This window comes from Aplysia californica, unplaced genomic scaffold (genome assembly GCF_000002075.1).
Source record: "Aplysia californica isolate F4 #8 unplaced genomic scaffold, AplCal3.0 scaffold00206, whole genome shotgun sequence".
In the NCBI taxonomy this organism is placed as follows: domain Eukaryota; kingdom Metazoa; phylum Mollusca; class Gastropoda; order Aplysiida; family Aplysiidae; genus Aplysia; species Aplysia californica.
In genome coordinates this window covers 753,173-771,276 of record NW_004797476.1, presented here as the reverse complement: position 1 = coordinate 771,276, position 18,104 = coordinate 753,173, and the positions used below count along the sequence as shown (strand labels likewise).

At 38.5% G+C, this 18,104-nt stretch overlaps 1 protein-coding gene across 1 annotated transcript; it reads right to left on the bottom strand.

Annotated features, from left to right (window-relative positions):
* Positions 1 to 530: 530 nt before the first annotated feature.
* Positions 531 to 18,077, bottom strand: LOC101863901 (ribonuclease H1). The gene is made up of 9 exons (XM_005099227.3): positions 17,728 to 18,077; positions 11,215 to 11,312; positions 8,913 to 9,137; positions 7,144 to 7,242; positions 5,009 to 5,126; positions 4,029 to 4,083; positions 3,278 to 3,362; positions 2,657 to 2,781; positions 531 to 724 (listed from the first exon to the last, which is right to left on the bottom strand). The coding sequence occupies exons 1-9, from the start codon at positions 17,847 to 17,849 to the stop codon at positions 608 to 610; spliced, it is 1,044 nt and encodes a 347-aa protein (XP_005099284.1). The 5' UTR covers positions 17,850 to 18,077; the 3' UTR covers positions 531 to 607.
* Between the last annotated feature and the right edge of the window lie 27 nt (positions 18,078 to 18,104).

Below are 18,104 nucleotides of genomic sequence, written 5' to 3'. Positions count from 1 at the left end.
TCCATAAACTGACCACCCTGCCTTAGACAGAAACCTTTCCTTGACTTCATAGCTTGTCTGTTTTGGGCAGGTTTAGGTGTATCAGTTATTGGCATGTTTGTTATTGGCTTTTTTCAGTGAACATTACTATCCAAGTCATTCGATGATTATAATCAAAGAATTCAACGAAAGGTCAACCAGTCAGAGAAGAGACTGCAAAGTTCTATAAAAAACATCCACATCTCTGTCTGGCTTCTTTGAAATTGTTGTAAAATAAAAAGAGAATGCTGTAGAGCATGGATATGTGCTATATAAATATTATTATTATTTAATCAAAAGTTTCGATATCGAATGGTTAGGACCTTAGCCATAGGAACCCCCGAGTTCATAATTTATCAAAGTTCTAATCTAAATACACTAACAAACCCCCTCCCCCCCCCACCAGCAAAACAGAACTAAAAACTAAAACAAAATCCCAAACAAAACAAGGCTGAAATTAAAAACAGTTATGAAAATCAAAAACATAAAAAGCAAAAATGAAAATATTACGCTTTTTCAATAGAACTTCAACACAACATTTTATTGACATAATAAAATAAAACAACATATCAATGAAAGAACAGGAGGATCACATAATGGTATCTTGCTGACTGTCAGCGTCTGGTAACGGCTTTCTGACACCCTTTTTTGCAAGTGCATCAACTGCTTCATTGCCCGGGTGTCCACTGTGACCTTTGACATACATCTGAAACAAAAATTTTAGTTTTAGTAAGGCTTTATGGCGCTCGCAACTTCATAAAGTCATATGAGCGCCAAGGAGTGGATGTCAACAGAGAAGTCCAAAGAGGAATCAGGCTTACTCTGCTCACCTCTCTAGCCTCAACAGCACAAAGTATGCTTCGACTATCAAGGCACCCCGGAAATAACAGTTTATAAGAGAGTGACAAACATACAAAAGAAGTAGAGGAAAAAATGATGATAGTACCGATGAGGAAAGAAAAAGCAGCAGTTCCCCCTATATTGTTCCGGCACAGTATGAGCATGACATTGATAAATCAGCCCACCTACAATTCTACTGTGCATAAGAACATATTAATATTCCCCCTTTGGGAATGGCCTAAAGACAACGACAACTTCAGTCAGTAGCACTGCCCTGGAGCGGAGAATCTGAAACAAGAAAGTTTGTTTGTTTTTAGTAGAGATTCAGATTCCTTGATCAACGAACAGATTTTCCAGCCACAGCAAAATCCCGAAAATAGACATAAAGAATGAGTGAATGAAAGGAAGGAGGAAGATAAGCTGTCGTAACTAGCCAAATCTTAGCCGATTTGCAAGCGAAAATGCTTTGCCGACTGACTCGCCATAGATTCACCGAGGGACAATGGTCGAGTGTACATAATGACAAAATGAGCAATCTGGAAGGTTTCTAAAACAACTTATTGTCGAGATTTACCGTAAATATCCGAGAGGTTAGGAAGGCAAGTTTGGATTCTTTGCTACGGAATACTGATGATAAACCTGTACAATATCTTTATCTCTCTCTCTTTTTCTTCTTAAATGTAAGCATTTGATACAAAGATGAGGCACGTACGGATCTTTCGGAATGTATGGGTTTCCGTAAAAACAGGGAAGATTGGAAGCGCTACAGAACAGACTCCATCGAAAATCCGGTAGTTTTGACACCTTTATCAATATGGCGGTAGAACAGGTCCAAAATCAGTAACTACCGGAAAAATCAGTAGATTTAGGTAGCCCTGTAATATACTTTTACTTTAATTTAATATTTTCTATTTTTTCAGTCCACTAATGCGACTCCAATTCTACATCATAATAGTGCTCTAATGGCCATCTGTCCAAGACAATCACCTGTACAAATGGCCACCCACCACTACCCCAATTTAAAAAAAATATATATCATAATGACACAGTCTGGGATGTCCACTTGTTTAAGGGGACCACTTCACTCCTTAAAGATGGATGGCTGTCTTGGACAATTTAGACTGTACTTGCTTCCAAAAATGGAGAACAAAAAAAAATCTTTGAAAAAGTAAGCTCTGTGCTCTTGCCGAACCAATTGTTTGAGCACCAAACTTAAACTTATCAGCCTAAAAATATGAGCAGAAAATAATTTGCCATGCAAACCAACATATCTATGGGTTTGTAATGTTCAATGTGGGTGTGTCTTATAGGAAAAAAAATAAATATACAAAATAGATGAAAACAGCTTACAACCATGGTAGCAAGAAATTTCACCATCAATCAGTAAAATGCTCTTAAAACAAAGCTATAAGTGGTTTTATTAGTTCAAATTGATAAAACGCTACTGAATCAACTATCCAAATTTAACTATAGATAACATGGACGGGACTGGAGTTTCAGGCTTGTGCTACGATTGCAAACAAATGAGCGATACCTTGCACCAGTACAGCTGGCAAGCCAGGTAAATTGTACCGACAGCAGGTCGTTTGAACTGGCACGGCGTATACTAAGGGGAGGCTATGATGACTTTTGATTGTGTGTTCCTTTCAAGTCTAATCTGCACCAGATCCTGCTTAGGCAACACATCTTGCCTTTTCCAGATTATGGAACACTGAGAACTTATACGAAATGCAGAGATAACGGATTATTGTCTGCAGTCACTTACAAGCATACTTACAGCTATAAATGGTACACCTACCCACTTCACATTTATTCCTTTCAATTCTTCATCAAGTTCTTCAAAGTCTTCTCTGTTAATAACTGGCTTCCCAGTAGTCAGGGCCCATCCATTTTTCTTCCAGCCTTTAATCCATTTTGTGATACCTGAAAAAAATATGGACTTTATCAAGTTAAAAAAACCACCCACCAACCTTTCAACAGAACATGAGGGGGACCATAGGCATTACAGAGATTCATTCAGAAGAAACAAGGAACCATATTCATATCTTACCTACTATTGAAAAAAAAAAGCAACAATAAACACCCCCAGATATGGTTACAACTTAGAAAGTAGCAGGGTGACAGGTAGGGTAAACATACAATAGCTACTTCCAAGTTTTGGGAGTAGTGCACAAACAATGGAAAGGCAAAAATTAAAGAAAACCAGTGTGTACTAAAAAAACAACAAACAAAAACCCCACAAAAAACTCATCACACTATGTGAATTTTCAACAGTTATAAATCTTCTTTTTTTTTTTTACTTTACTTCAAGGGTCCAAGTACTTTATCAGCATGAAATAAGAAAAAAGAACATACAAACCCCTTCCCCCCCCCCACCTCAAAAAAACCCCAGCAGCAGAAAGTACCATAAAGGACATACCGTTTATGAGAAATTGACTGTCTGTATGAAGGATCAAGTTCTCAATGCCTTTTTTCTTAGCAGACTGAACAGCTCGGATTGCTGCCTGTGTCCAGAGGGGAAAAAAAGAAAGAGCAGCAACTGAGATAACACCATCTTACTTACTTTATTCTCAGTTGGAGAAAACACTAACGTAGAGCAGTTGAAGAAAACACTAACGTAGAGCAGTTGAAGAAAACACTAACGTAGAGCAGTTGGAGAAAACACTAACGTAGAGCAGTTGGAGAAAACACTAACGTAGAGCAGTTGGAGAAAACACTAATGTAGAGCAGTTGAAGAAAACACTAACGTAGAGCAGTTGAAGAAAACACTAACGTAGAGCAAGAGACAAACACGGAAAATGGAAGCTGAAGAAAAAAAGAAGGAAGAGGGTAGTGTGGGAATTCACTGAATTTATAGGAGAGACATTTTATCTTATTCCCATACTATTTTACTGGAAAAACATTGATTAAAGGCACAAAATATATGTAATTTTTCTGTTTTCAAAGAGTCCTTAGCTCTTGGGGTTACCAAACTTTGGCAGCCATTTTCTTGCTAATTTCACCCTTCAATTGCAAATCTTGAGTTCCATTCAATATAAATGGATATCTATTTCATTGAAAGTAAGGCAAATAAATCAGCTTTCAGCTGATACCAATAACTCAACATGCCCAAAAATTGACGAGTGCCAGATTCTATCGTGTCGTGACATATGATATGTTAGTAAGCTTACATGAATTTCTGCTCTATTGTTTGTTGGTCTTCCAGTCAGCCTTTCACTGATATTGCTGAAACAATGAAGTACAAAAATAATGCATCAATAGTTGGTAAGCAAAATCTTTCCTCTTACATCAGCACAAAACCTCTTACAACAATAAAATAGCAATATTTCTCTATCTTTGTATCTAGATCATTTGCATTAAAACACTGCGAACAATATAAATCAATATCTCGTTACATACACCAGATGTGCAAATAAAATAATAGGAGAAATGACTTAATAAACAGCTGGGTGGCACTACTGTGAGAGCCATGTGTGCCCATATGAACTACCCAAAAAGAAACATTACAAATAATCATAGGAAGGGAGACAATCAATAAATCTTTCGCCCCGGGACAAGTCATGACGACTAATTTGTCACCTGAACCACATCAAACCGCTATACACAACTTCTTATCTGCCGAGTAATCGTCACCACGGAGTGCAAAAAGGGGAGATGAAAGCAGACAACAAAATATGGTTAGTTTAGTTTTAGTAAAAGTTTTACGGCACTCGCAACATAAATTAATAAGGTCATATAAGTGCCCAAGACGAGAGGTGTTACTGGACAGTAACATACACAAAATAGAAGGAGGGGAGATACAGAAAAGATAGATTTTTTAAAGAAAAAATGGAGCAAACCACACCAGAGCACCCGCCAACCACCCACAAACTTGGTTAAAGAGCAGGAAAGGAGGTGAAAAAAGAAAATTTTCTGTTGCTGTCAGGTTTTTTGAACAGAGCCCCCCCCCCCCCCCCCCCCCGACTGTTTATAATGGACAGCAAAATCCAACGCTGTCATGAACCTCCAACTACAAAGCATTAAACAGAAGGAAGAAAGCTGAGCAACCCCTCGACAGACAGCCATAACATTGGAAAATCTGGGGTAAGGGTGATGGTAAAGAAAATGAAATTTAAAAAAAAATATCTCATTCGAAGAAGAATAAACATACTCAGGATCTCCAGTCTTCCAGAAAACACCAATCCCAGCTTTGGCTCCATTTTGACCATTGTGAAAGCAACCACCATCTGTGTACACATGTGTAGCATCTGCATCTGGGAACGGTTTACCTAGGGAAACACATATAATGTGAGGCATTGTGGTGAATTCAGGCACTCATCAAAGTAATAAAATCAAAGATATCTGCATTTTTCTGCGGGTTTGGCAATTTTTATCAAATTTTGTTTTTTGCCTCAACAATTATTATGATGCCTATTTAAATTTAAAACACATTTTTGTGTGCATTTTACTGAAAAACTTTGATTAAAGGCACAAAAATGTAAATTTTCAGTTTCTAAGGATTCTCAAGCTATGGAAACTACCAAACCTTGGCAGCCATTTTCTCACTTACTTTAACTCTGATACCAAGTGACCCCATTCCACCTCCTTCAATCACAAATGATCTTAACTCCTATTCAAGATAGATTGGTATTTTTTTCATCGAAAGATAAAACAAATGAACAGGCTTTAAGATGATACAAATAGCTCCACATGCCCAAAGTTAATATTGTAAAGCATCAGCACATTTTACACTACATAAGAATAACAAATTTTGATTTTAAAGACAGGCTTCTAGTGGTGCCATTTTCAAAAGTTTTAACCGGGCAGTTTGTGCCAACAAAGGTACACAAGTATACATGACTAAAAGAAATACAAATACAAATACCCTTCAACCACCTACTCTTCTATGCTAATAAAACATAATGGGTTCAAAGGTAACACATTAAATCAATCTTTATGCAACAATTAAGGGCTCTTTTGGTCTAAAGGTACGTGTGTTCCGGGAACGAATACTGACGGTGACAAAAATTTTTCTAGTCTTAAACTTTTTCCATTCAAGTCCTTTTCTGTTCCCTGTCCTGTTTTGTGTTCTGCTTTCAATTTCATTTCCACCATGTAATTTATTCATTTTATCTCTACAAACGGTACTGGGATAACAGCCAAATGCAACTAATTTGTTAAAGAGAAATTAACAACTGGACAACTTGCTTGAAGTCTTGGCTATGGTCACTTCCCACAGGCAGATTTCCATTCTAGAAGTTTGCACTTCCCTATATCAATTTATTTTGAGTAATGTGTCATTTGGCTGAACTTGTACTAAATTGGCACATTTGACGACACTTCATCCATCCTTTACTTCATTCAAGAGGGTGCAACCCCAAAATTTATGTTGCAATGTGCTTTTGAAAATTTCTTTAGTGGGTAAGTCGAAGGCCCATTTCCAGCTAAGAAAAAGAACTGGAGGACACTATGGAAACAGATATGAAAAGAATATATACATACAGTTTTTAAGTTGACTTATATAATTATGCAAGCTATAACGTCATGAAACAAGACTATATGAACATGATCATGAACCCAAGAAATAGAAAGGTACTCATACGAGCAGAACTGGTAACCCAATTTTCCCCTTACGACAGGTAGCATTTTAAAAGCTCTGTAATCGTAATGCCCATAACATTGATTAAAGCAACCTTTTTCTTTCTTTTTTTTTATAGTAGTGTTTTACGGCGCTCGCAACTGCATAAGGTCATATGAGCGCCAAGGGGTGGGTGTCAACAGAGAAGTCTTTACAGGGAATCAGACTTAAACTGCTCACCTCTCTAGCTTCAACAGCACAAGGTCTACTTCTACTATCAAGGCACCCCAAAATAGCAGGTCACAAGGGAGTGACAAACGTACAAAAGAAGTAGAGGAAAATGACAATAGTAATAAGACAAAGAAAAAGCAGCAGTTCCCTGTTGTAGATCAGGCACAGTTATGAGACTGACATAAGTTGGCCCATTTACAATTCTACTATGCTTGAACGAGAAATGTCCCCCCTTTGGGAATGGTCTAAAGACACTTCAGTCAGTAGCACTGCCCGGGGGGGGGGGAAGCAACTTCAACCAATCAAAAGAATTATTATAATTTACTAGAATCATGAGAATAAAAATATCTTCAAGCATCCAATAATAGATGAATTCACACAGAGTTAAGTACTTAGCAGCCATGCATGCAATATTGAAAGAATGGTTTAATTATTATAAAAAGAATCAAAGAGCATATATATAAATAGGATTACTTGTACTAGAAAGAATGCCATACCTGTAAAATTCTCTTCACTGGTATCAAACTTAGGCCGCTTTTGCTGTTGTCCCATATTACTAGAAGCACTGGTATGAAATGCTCGTTTTGAGCCAGGAGCTAAAAATAATAATGAAATAAATTTGATAAAGTTGACAGGTGAAATGAAATACAACCTTAATCCTCTTGTAATGCTTGGCAGGATTTGTTTTGTATTGGCAAATATTTTATGGCACTTGCAATACAATCAGGGCATATAAGTGTCGAAGATTAGATAGAAGTGTTACAAGAGAGTAACAAACATAATAAAGGAGAAAAGACAAGAAAAACAGATATAAGATAGGAAAAAAAGGAGCAAACCACCCACATTGGCAGCATTCATAACACAGTTCCGTCTATAACTTGGTACAAGCCACCCTTGTATAGTGCACATTCAGTGTAACAAACTCCTCTTTTTTAAAAGAACTGAATTCAAACTTATAAAAAATCACTACCACTACTTCACTATCCTAATTATCTATCGACAAGAGTTTCATAAGACATTCAAGTATTTAAAAAGATTTTGCTCTATAAATTGCAGACTACACAATTTTCCGAAATACAATGCCAGCTTGAAAAGGTCTAATTATGACAACTAAAGAAGAAATATACTATACAGCATCATGAAAGCACACACCAAGAGACAATACTTATAAAACCTAAGATCTAAACTAAAAAATAACGATCTTATGAAAGTAAATATCTTTTAATTCATTTACTAATAAACATGGGGAAAAACATTCTCAAAAAAAAAAAAAATGTTTAAATCCATAAAATACAAACTTCTTACTCAATCAAGAAAGACAGAAGCTTACACTCCCTTGCAAACCAATTACAGTATTCTCCGCCACAGATCCCACCGCTGACAATCCCGGTTTCACTTAAGATCCTGCTGTTTTAAGAAAACAGAATTTTTACTTCACAAAAGCCATCCCAAAGATCCCACTCTGAAGGTTTACATTCGGGTAAGATCCTGCATTTCAGATTACATATAATTTACGGGAACAAAAACCCGGGTGGGCACAGCAGACCAATCAAGAGTGAACATTTGTTATTATTGATGAACTGCCCGTTGTGTCACAGACCAGCCACTTTTGTGAATGTGATCACATGTCCATTGTAAATTTCAAAGAAATGGTACATTGTTTGCTCCAGGTGGGATCACGCTGAAGTGTGAAATCGCCAACACGCTTATTTTCTCCAAACATCGCACTCGCAATTGAGTTCTCCATCTAAACTTACATCACATGCTGGCTGGGTAGGGCCTACAAGTTCACCTCAGGTGGGATCACATCGAACTGTGAACTCTTCCTTGACCACTGCAGCAGTTATCCTTTAAATTGGTGAGGTCACAATACAACAGTGCATAATGACAGAAGTGGGGGTACTCAATCAGAAATGAAACTTCTATAAATTTTGAACACGTAAAGGGAGAGGCAGCTGCACAAGCTTAGATCTTGAGTCAAAATGGCATGCCTCACGCTACAACTAAAAAAGAGACATTTTACTGGTTATTGACCTGAACATGGGTCACTGCGGGTTCTTCCCTTGGTGCGTCGGGTAAGATCCCGTTCGTCGAAGATCCCACATTTTCCTTGCTCCCAAGCAACGTGATCTTATGCTGAGACTACTGTATTTAGTTTGCAAGTGAAGAAACAAAGACATGATTACCAACATTCACAATTTTTTACTCATGATAAAAATAAAAAAGGAGGCGTGGCGTGATAGCCTATTTGGACAAAATTACAAACCATGAAATACGACAGACTCGATTTGGTTCACGGTTGATGAAAGCTGAGCCAGTTCAGAAACAACAGACTCAAGTTTGCCTTGGACTATTTGTAAGGTTCTTTTGATCTCTTGGAGGTCCTGATCTTGGGAAGATGAGCTATCTTGACGGGTCATTGTTGTTGAAATTGCAGGCCTTAGCTGCCCAACGGTGACAGGCGGTCCAGAAGAAGTACATGGAGTAAAACCTGTATCACCGGTATAAAAAACAAACAAAATGCAATTTAAATTTTCTAAGACAACCGCCAATTGCTATAGAGAAAAGTGGGTGTCTTACACAGTGTCATTCTAATGTAAAAAAATGCAAGGGGGTAAATGGGAAGAAACTGTTTGTCCAGGTGATTGTCTAATAGTAGGTTCGATAGTACAGGTGCAGGTGATACAGCAGTGCATCTTCATGGGTTCATAGTGTACACAGTGGCGGTGGGTAGTGAAGGGCTCACAGGCTTGAGCCCACTCTCCCCACACCCAAGTCTATCCCAAGTGTGCACTACCTTCACCATTGCCAACTCTGAACACATGCCGCTGAGTCTGGTAGGGTAAGTAAAGCTGTTGTCCGGCCTTAGAGTTCTTGCGCACAAGTCCAGTAAGCTAACTTCCCTGAAGCAACCCATACACGATCAAACTTGCTTGACACACATGCTTGAATCAAGCATATTTGATAAACATTTGATCATGCATGGGTAAGTTTGATGGCCAAAAATGATTGATGGATCTGATTTTTGTTGATATTTTTCGTCAAGCCGTTACAAAAGTTGGATCGTGAGTGGGGTTCATCAAATTTGTTTGTCAAACATTATTTTTTCACAAGCTGCCGGCAACGACACATCTCGCATTGTTCTTCAATTTTCAACTGTTATTAACTATCTTAGATCACATTTATTTCATACAACATCATGGCGCATCAAAAGAGGGAAAAAAAAATTATGCTGCATGGAGTTAATTAACGAATAACACAATTTGCCCATATTGTGGAAAGTAAAAAGCAAAGAGTACAGCAACAAAGATTCACTCATACAATAATTCAGAATGGCCAAACTTTTGGCGCTGCAACAACTAGTTTTTGGCCTACTTTCTTTTTTTTTCCAGTTTTCTTTTTCTTCGCAAGGCTAAAGCAAGAGCTAACGCTGTTGGTCCATCCATTACGAAGTCTTGGCACAAACTAATGTTTGACAAACAAGTTTGACTGTGTAAAGGCATACGTTAAGCTATCAAACACATTTAATCAAGCATGTGTGTCAAGCAAGTTTGATCGTGTATGGGCCGCTTAAGGAGGCCGAGGCCAGGGCTGAAAGGATTACTGTCTGGAGTGAACAACACTAAATATAACAACCCAACAATAAATGTAAATCTGTTGAGGGTGCCAGAGTGATACATTTCATGGCTTGTACCTCAACATTTCCATGAATTCTTAAAGATTTAAAATAATTAGAAATCTAAAACTCAAATCCAGAGTTAGAAAAAAAGAGAGAAATTGAGATAAGCGAAACTTAAACTTAAAGTTGAGACTGAGAAAATTTAACCCTTTCCCTACTAAGAGCCGTACGGACGTGGCCTCCTATCTATTCCAATCCATGAAAAAACTCACCCGATCCACTTTTTCAAAATAGTAGAATAGACTTCCTCTTAGCAGATACGAAAGAAAATAAAGCACTGAGAGACGATTTTTAGTCTTTTCAGGGCCTTTTTTTTGTCCCCTTCGAAACGTAAAAAAGAGAAAAAAAGCACCCCCCTGACTTCAGTATATATGTCTCATGTTTTCACTTCTATCTTAGGTACACATACATATAACTTTCAGTATTTCTTTGGATTACTTGAGGCAACCTACTTGGGAAGTTTGAATGATGCTGTTGTTGTACTTTTTTCTTTAGATATGACCTCTCAAAGCTGGAAAATTGTTGATTACATATGACACAGGACCTTCCACATTGCATAATCATTTTTAGAAATCCCAAACTAATATAATTGGAATAAATCTTCAATATTATATCACCATCTGATAGATTATTTTTTAACCTTCAGATTGATGGGCCAATTATATGGTTTGTGTGTGTTTAGTTGGATGTTTTCACATTTTCCTTTGGTGGGGTAGGTGCGTAAAAATAGGTCATGGAAAAGCCCTGGGCCAGTGGTGGATTTTGGCCTGGTAGGAAAAGAGTTAAAGAGAAGCACATTGACATAATAACTGCCACTGTTAAACAGTTGCTTCTTGAGTCAAAACAGCATTCAAAATCTAGTAAAACATAGTGGAAAAGAAATTGTTACCCTTGGAATTATGAACAAATTCTAAAGCATCTTCAGACGAGGAAAATTTCTTGAACACAGGATTTGAAAATCCTTTCACTTGTTCATGGCATTCTGGCCTGTGAATGTAAAAAAACAACAACTATTACTTCAAAATCAAATTTTTTTTCTCAGAAAAGCTAAATAATACATTTAACTATAGTAGCAACTACACAGAAATAGGCCTACAAGATCTATTATTCACTAAGTAAGGCACTTGCAGCGCTTAGTCACTTAAACTTTTTAAATCAAAGTTTATATTAAGTTTTGATATATTTTTATCTATTAAATATGAAAACAAGGAAAAGAAAACAGATAATACTGGCATCAGGATAGATATCTAGATCTAATCTAAATATCTGCCTTGCATAACATTTTTTTTTTAAAAAGAAGGAAATGATTACAGCAGGCCTATCATAAATTACAGGATATGCCTAGCCTATATATTAACAGATCTGTAGCCCCTAATACTCCATGTTTGAAAAAAATACGAGATCTAGCTCAGTTTAGCCACCAAAGGACAAGAAGGTACTACTTAAGAATGTGGGTCCCGTTTGGGGACGCTAGTTTTGACCCCACTGACGATTACTTCTGGTTCTAAACGATTACTTTTTGATGTGCGTGCCGACATGGATAGATTGCCTATCAAACCTAATTGCAAAACATCAAATTATGACATGCCCCCTGAAACCCCCCTTGCCTTGTTAGAAACAAGTGAAATTTTAATACTGCTCAGTTTGTAGGCTAGATCTACTGATAAAACATCGATACTGACTATATTTAAACAAAGATAGTACAAGACAAGATGGGCCACTCAGCCTAAAAAGTGTCCGCAGGAAGTATGCTCTTTGCTTCAGATGGCGCTGCAGTCTGTTTTGAAGCTCTCTTTCGTTTTTCCAGAAGAAGAATAGGAATAGCACCTCCTTGCGTGCGCAGATCGACTGCTGTTCATCAGCAGTTCGGGTATGTTCAGTGCGGAGTTTTAGAATTTTAATGACCTCTCGCCCTTCATTCTAAAGTCAAATTAAACGAAGAAAACCATCTCCTTTTCCTCCGGAAGAGGTTTTTTGTCAGCGTAATCATTTTTAAAAAGCGTTCTTCCGAAATTTATCCCAAAACTTGCTAGTTTCACTTTGATTTTTTAAAACTCAAGTAGGGTAACTCTGTTCGCAAAGAGTGCGCTTTTGTGAAGAGGGCGCCACCAAATTTTGAGGACACTTTTTTAATTGGCTCAAAGAGAGAAGTGGCCCATCTTGTCTTGTACTATCTTTGCTCTAGGTGGATGCTGCCAAGTCTAAACAAACGGGACACATATTCTCAAGTAGAATACCAGTCATTTTTTCGTCACAGTCATCTCGTCACACCCCAAACCACAAGATTGAAAGGAGATGGTCATTTTGTAGCACACAACAAAGTTTTTAGCCATTACTATTGATGAAAGGTGTAATTGGCAAAATCATATTAGTTCTGTTAAAAATAAATTAGCTAATAGAAATGTACGGTACTGCAATTTTGCTAAAAACTATATAGACACTTATTTAAAACAAAGTCTTATTAACTCTTTTCCAGACATTGTTTTTGCCTTATTTAAACTATTGTTCAACTATGGAACAGTTTGGACGAAGATTTAATTTAAGACATAACTTCAAAAAAAGCTTTAGTCTAGGCTGATTCTCCAAAACCCTACTAGATCTAGATCTCGCATAACAATTTTGGAGATATATATATAAGCGAAGTCATTTCATCACACATAGCCTAGACTAATTGTGCTTCCCGTGTCAGCTAGAATGTCATATAAAATTGCCATGTTATGTCATAAATGTGTCAATAACAAAGCTCTCTCTCATATCTTAGTGATCTCATCCATATTTATGTTCCATCTAGATCACTAAGATCAGGCGATCAGTATCTATTAAGAGTTCCTAGAAAAGGGGGTAAAAAATTAGCTGAAAGATCGTTCGCCCACCTTGCTCCGTCAGTTTGGAACTCTCTTCCCCAACCCCTGAGACATACAACATCTGAGTCTAAATTTTAAAAATCTTTAAAGACACATTTAACGACATCCTTTTTATGTCAGTAGATTCATGTTCAATACAATGTTATGTAAATGACTATGTATCCATTTAAGTATTTTGTGAATTGCAGTGTATATATATTATTTTACGCTCATTTCATGACGATGTGTAAGCGTGTGCGTGTGATAAGCAAGTAGGTGTGTGTGTGTGTGTGTGTGTGTGTGTGTGTGTGCGTGCGTGCTTGTGAGTGTGTGTGTGTGTGTGTGTGTGTGTGTGTGTGTGTGTTTGGCATACATGTGTGCACACATGTGTGCGTGTTATATGTTTGAGAGTGAGTATGCGTGTGTTTGTGTGTGTGTATGTAGTATGTGTATATGTGTGTGTGTTTGTGTGTGTATGAGTGTGTGTGAGTGTGTCGCGTGCATGAATATTGTTCGTACATGCATTTGTGTAAAGCACCTAGAGCTGTGTTTACACGGGAGTTGGCGCTATAGAAATGATCTTCATTATTATAAATATTATTAATTGAGGTGTGACGAGATGACTGGTTACCCTTAAGTAGTATGGCTCTTTTCGTCTATGCAGACGGCCAATTTAGCTAAAGATGGTCTCAAGGTTGCCTTCATGCAGCTTCTTTCATGGCTAATTTTTCCTATGTTTGAAGCGCAGATTCCGTCGCAGTGCTTGCATGTCAGTGACATAGATTGAAGCTCTGTATTTCCGCTGTTTTCCTTTCATCGTTGGCGCTCTAAGGTTGTGTCTAAGGCTGCTCTCTAGCATTATAGTTCTTTCCTTTATCATTTTCCTTCATGTTTTCTTGTCGCCAGCTATTTCTTCCTAGATGCTAACATCTACTCCAAGCTTAGATAAGCTGTTTTTGCAGGTGTATTTGTACCTCAATTTAGGTCTTTCTCTTGGTCTCTTTCCCTGGGCAAGATATGGCCCAGCCATCTCAATCTTTTTAAACACAGGATAGTTATCATGCTTTGGAGGTTTGCCCGTGCCAACATTTCTACATTTGTAACCTTGTCACGCCATGAAATGCTTAAAATTTTGCTGCAGCATCTGAGTTGGAAAATGTTGAGGCGCTTTTCTTGTCTGCTGTAAAAGGTCCATGTTCCAGATCCATAAAGGAATGTGCTGGGGACACATGCTTCGTAAATCTTGATCGTCGTTTTGATGGTTAATCTTTTGTTTTCCCATCCTTCAAAAAGTTGTTGCTGCTTTCCCTATCCTGATGTTGGTCTCATAATCAAGTGATGTAGTAGAGCTGATGATAGACCCCAGGTAACAGAACTTGTCCACTGTCTCAAGTTCCTTGTCGTTCAGCCATACATGGCTCTGCTCTGTACCTTCTTGGGTAAGGATGACTGTTTTCTTAACACTGATGACCAAGCTAAAGACCTTGCATGCTGTTGATAGGCGGTCCATCATTGTTTGTAGGGGTGATTCACTGTGAGCAACAAGAGCAGCATCATCGGCGAAGAGAAGGTCTCATACTGTTGTTTTGTTGATCTTGGTCTTGAGTCGAGCAAAATGGAAGAGCGACCCATCAGTTCTCCAGTGGAGGAAGACATCCCCTGGTGATTCTTTGAATGCGTGTTGCAGTAAGACAGCAAAATAAGCGCTAAAAAGGGTTGGTGTTAAGACAAAACCTTGCTTTACTCCACTATTGATGTTGAAGCTGTTTGATGTTGAACCGTCAAATTGATTGAAGTGAATGGTGGCCTTCCTATCTTCGTGGAATGAGATGATGAGCTGTAGCAGTATTGGGGGACAGCCAATTTTTCCAAGAACCATGTAGAGTCTTGATCTACTGACTGTATCAAAAGCCTTTGTCAGATCGACGAACGCAGTATGTAATGACAGTTGTTGCTCCCTGCATTTTTCTTGTAGCTGACGAATAGAAAAGATCATGTCCTTTGTTGAGTGGTTCGATCTGAAACCGCATTGGCTCTCTGGCAGGATTCTTTCTGCTAGTTTCTGAAGTAGCTTCAACAAGATGATCCTAGTGAAAGCTTTTCCAGTGATGCTTAGCAGTAAGATACCTCTATAGTTGTTGCAAGTGGTGATTTTGTCATCTCTCATGTCATGTAGATTTTCTGCTTTCACCCAACAAGTTGTTAGTAGCTTGTAGAGATATAGGAGGAGGGTCTCTTTGTTCTCTTTCAGCACTTCAGCAGGTATGTTGTTATTTCCTGCTGCTTTACCACAAGCGAGTTCATTGATTGCAGAAGAGAGTTCTTCTTCTGTTGGTGTTGTATCAAGTTCTGACATTTCGGAGAGCTGAGGAATGGCCTCATGTAGCTGTCTATCAACATGTCGCTCCTCTGAGTATAAGTCTGAATAATGTTTCACCCATCTTTCCATTTGTTCCTTCGTGTCTGTCAGCTGTTCACCTGTCGCAGACTTTAGAGGTGCCACTTTGTTTGCTGTTAGTCCAATAGCAACTCTGATGTTTTCATACATTTTCCTGATATAACCTGTATCGCTTGCCTGTTGGATTTCTGAGCATAATTTGTCCCAGTACTTATTGGCACACTTTCTGGTTTCTCTTTGAAGGTTGGATTTAGCAGCACGTAGTTGTTGCTTTGTACTTTCTGTTAGATTTTTGTGTGTTGTGTTCTATCAGGATCTTACGCTTTTTCTCGAGTAGTGGTGCGAGTTTTGATACACTGGCTTCAACCCAGTCCTCCACGCAAGGTCTTTTTATCCCAAAAGTAATCGACGCAGAATAAATTGTTGCTCTCATGCTATTCCATATGTTGTCTGGGGGTCTTCTTCTTTAACATGTTCTTGAAATTTTGCCTTTAACGCTGGGTCTTTGATATTTCTTATGTTGATCTTAGGTTTCTTTTGTTTTTCAGCTCTTGGTGTTTTCTTTGTGACTATCTTTGCCTCAGCTATAACTAAAAGGTGGTCTGTGTTGCAGTCCGCACTGTAGAAGGATCTTGTTTGCTTTACCATGTTGGCATCTTTATTTCTGAAGATGATGAAGACGATTTGGTGCCAATGGCCTGATCTTGGAAGGCACCAAGAAACCTTGTGTTTGTCCTTGCCACAGTAGGTGTTATTGATGCAAAGGTTGTTATTTGTGCAGAATTCAAAGAGTCTCTGAACCATTCCCGTACATTTTTCCAAGCCCAAAAGGTCCAAAGCAGGTGGGCCATACTATGTTTTCAGTACCTACTCTTGCATTGATGAAGTCGCCCATGAGAAACAGTTGGTCTGCTTTTGGGACGTTGTTGATTGCATCCAGAAGTTCCTTGACAAACTGGGTTTTTTTTCTTCTCATTTTCTGTTCTTAGGGTTGGGGCGTAGGCACTGACGAAGAGAGCCTTTCCAGTTTTGGTTTCCATTTCCATGACAGTGATACGTTCGGATATATATATACCTTGGGGGGGGTGGGGGGTGGTGCTGATCCTGTTCAGCAATCTGTTGTGTACTGCAAAGCCCACACCATGGATTCCCCTCTCATCTTCCCCAAGACCCTTCCAGAAGAATGTGCAGTTTCTTTCCCTGATGGTACCAGAGTTAGCAAGTCTTGTCTCTTGCAGGGCAGTGATGTCTACATTGAGTCGTGTGAGCTCCCTGTCTATGATTGCCGTCTTTCTAATGTCCTGTTTTCTCCAGGTTGGTGGTGTCAAATCCGGTTGTCATTGTTCTAACATTCCAGGTCCCCAGTTTACATGGGGTTAGTTTTACTCTTTTTTTGCCTGGTGCTGGATTTAACGTCCGCCTTTCGGTTTTTGTCCTAGCTCTATAGCAAACAGATCAGCACCTTACTGATTGGGGGCTGCCCAGTTTGAGACGGGCGGTGGCTGATCAGTGCGACTGAATAGTCACTCCCATCGTCAAGAATGACCCGTGGAGACATCATTATTTGGCGAAATAGGATGTCTCCACGGGTCATCTTTGACGATGGGAGCAACTATTTCGCCAAATAGTGATGTCTCGTAACCCATACTGCCACCTCCCGTGTTTTTTCCCTTGCTCATCACAACAAGGATGAAGCGTCCTCTCCATATAATGCATTGATGTTGTAGCTGCGGTTGAGATGTGGGTCTGATCTGCTGTACTTGCTCTTTTGCAGTGTCCTCCCAGAAATATTGACTAAGCTAAATGCCTGGGCCTGGCTGTATGGAGAACATGCTTTGCCCTCTCGACTTTGCTCCGCCTTAAGTAGTACCGAAAAGAAATCGAAAGTCTAAACAGTCAGCAGCAATACTATAAATTCATAAAGATGAATGATTTTTTAGGGCCTACTGCTTAATAAGTTACTATAATATAAACGGCACAGATTAGATCTAGATCAATAGTTTGTACAAGAATTTCTTATTGTTCAAGAAACTCATTCAATCATTCATTCTTTCTTTTCAACTTCTTCATCAATGAACAATGCTTACTCAAGTTACTGGCTTACTTTACTTAAATAACTTTTTAAAATACATTGTCCATTGTGATTACTATTATTACTTACCAAGAGTGATAGACACCAGGTTTCCTGCCTCTTTTAACTGCATAGTACCAACTTGTTTCCTTTGGCATTACGCAAGTGGAACGTATTGAGCGTGAGAGAACAGCATGGAGAAAACGTTGCATGAATTCACTGTCTCGTATACCATTCACCGCAACTGCTGCCGGGAAGTAGCCTAAGGAAGAAGAACTAGATCTACTTTCGTTTCTTTGCCGAAGTATAAAACATATTGGTTACTTTAGTGGCAAGAGAGCTCTAATAGAAAAACCTCATCAACAAACGTTTAATTCGAAACGTAGACTTAAACATGTTACATCAATAGCAAAACATTAAACTTTTTGATATGCATTTATCGACCTAAAAAACATTGCATGCAATTA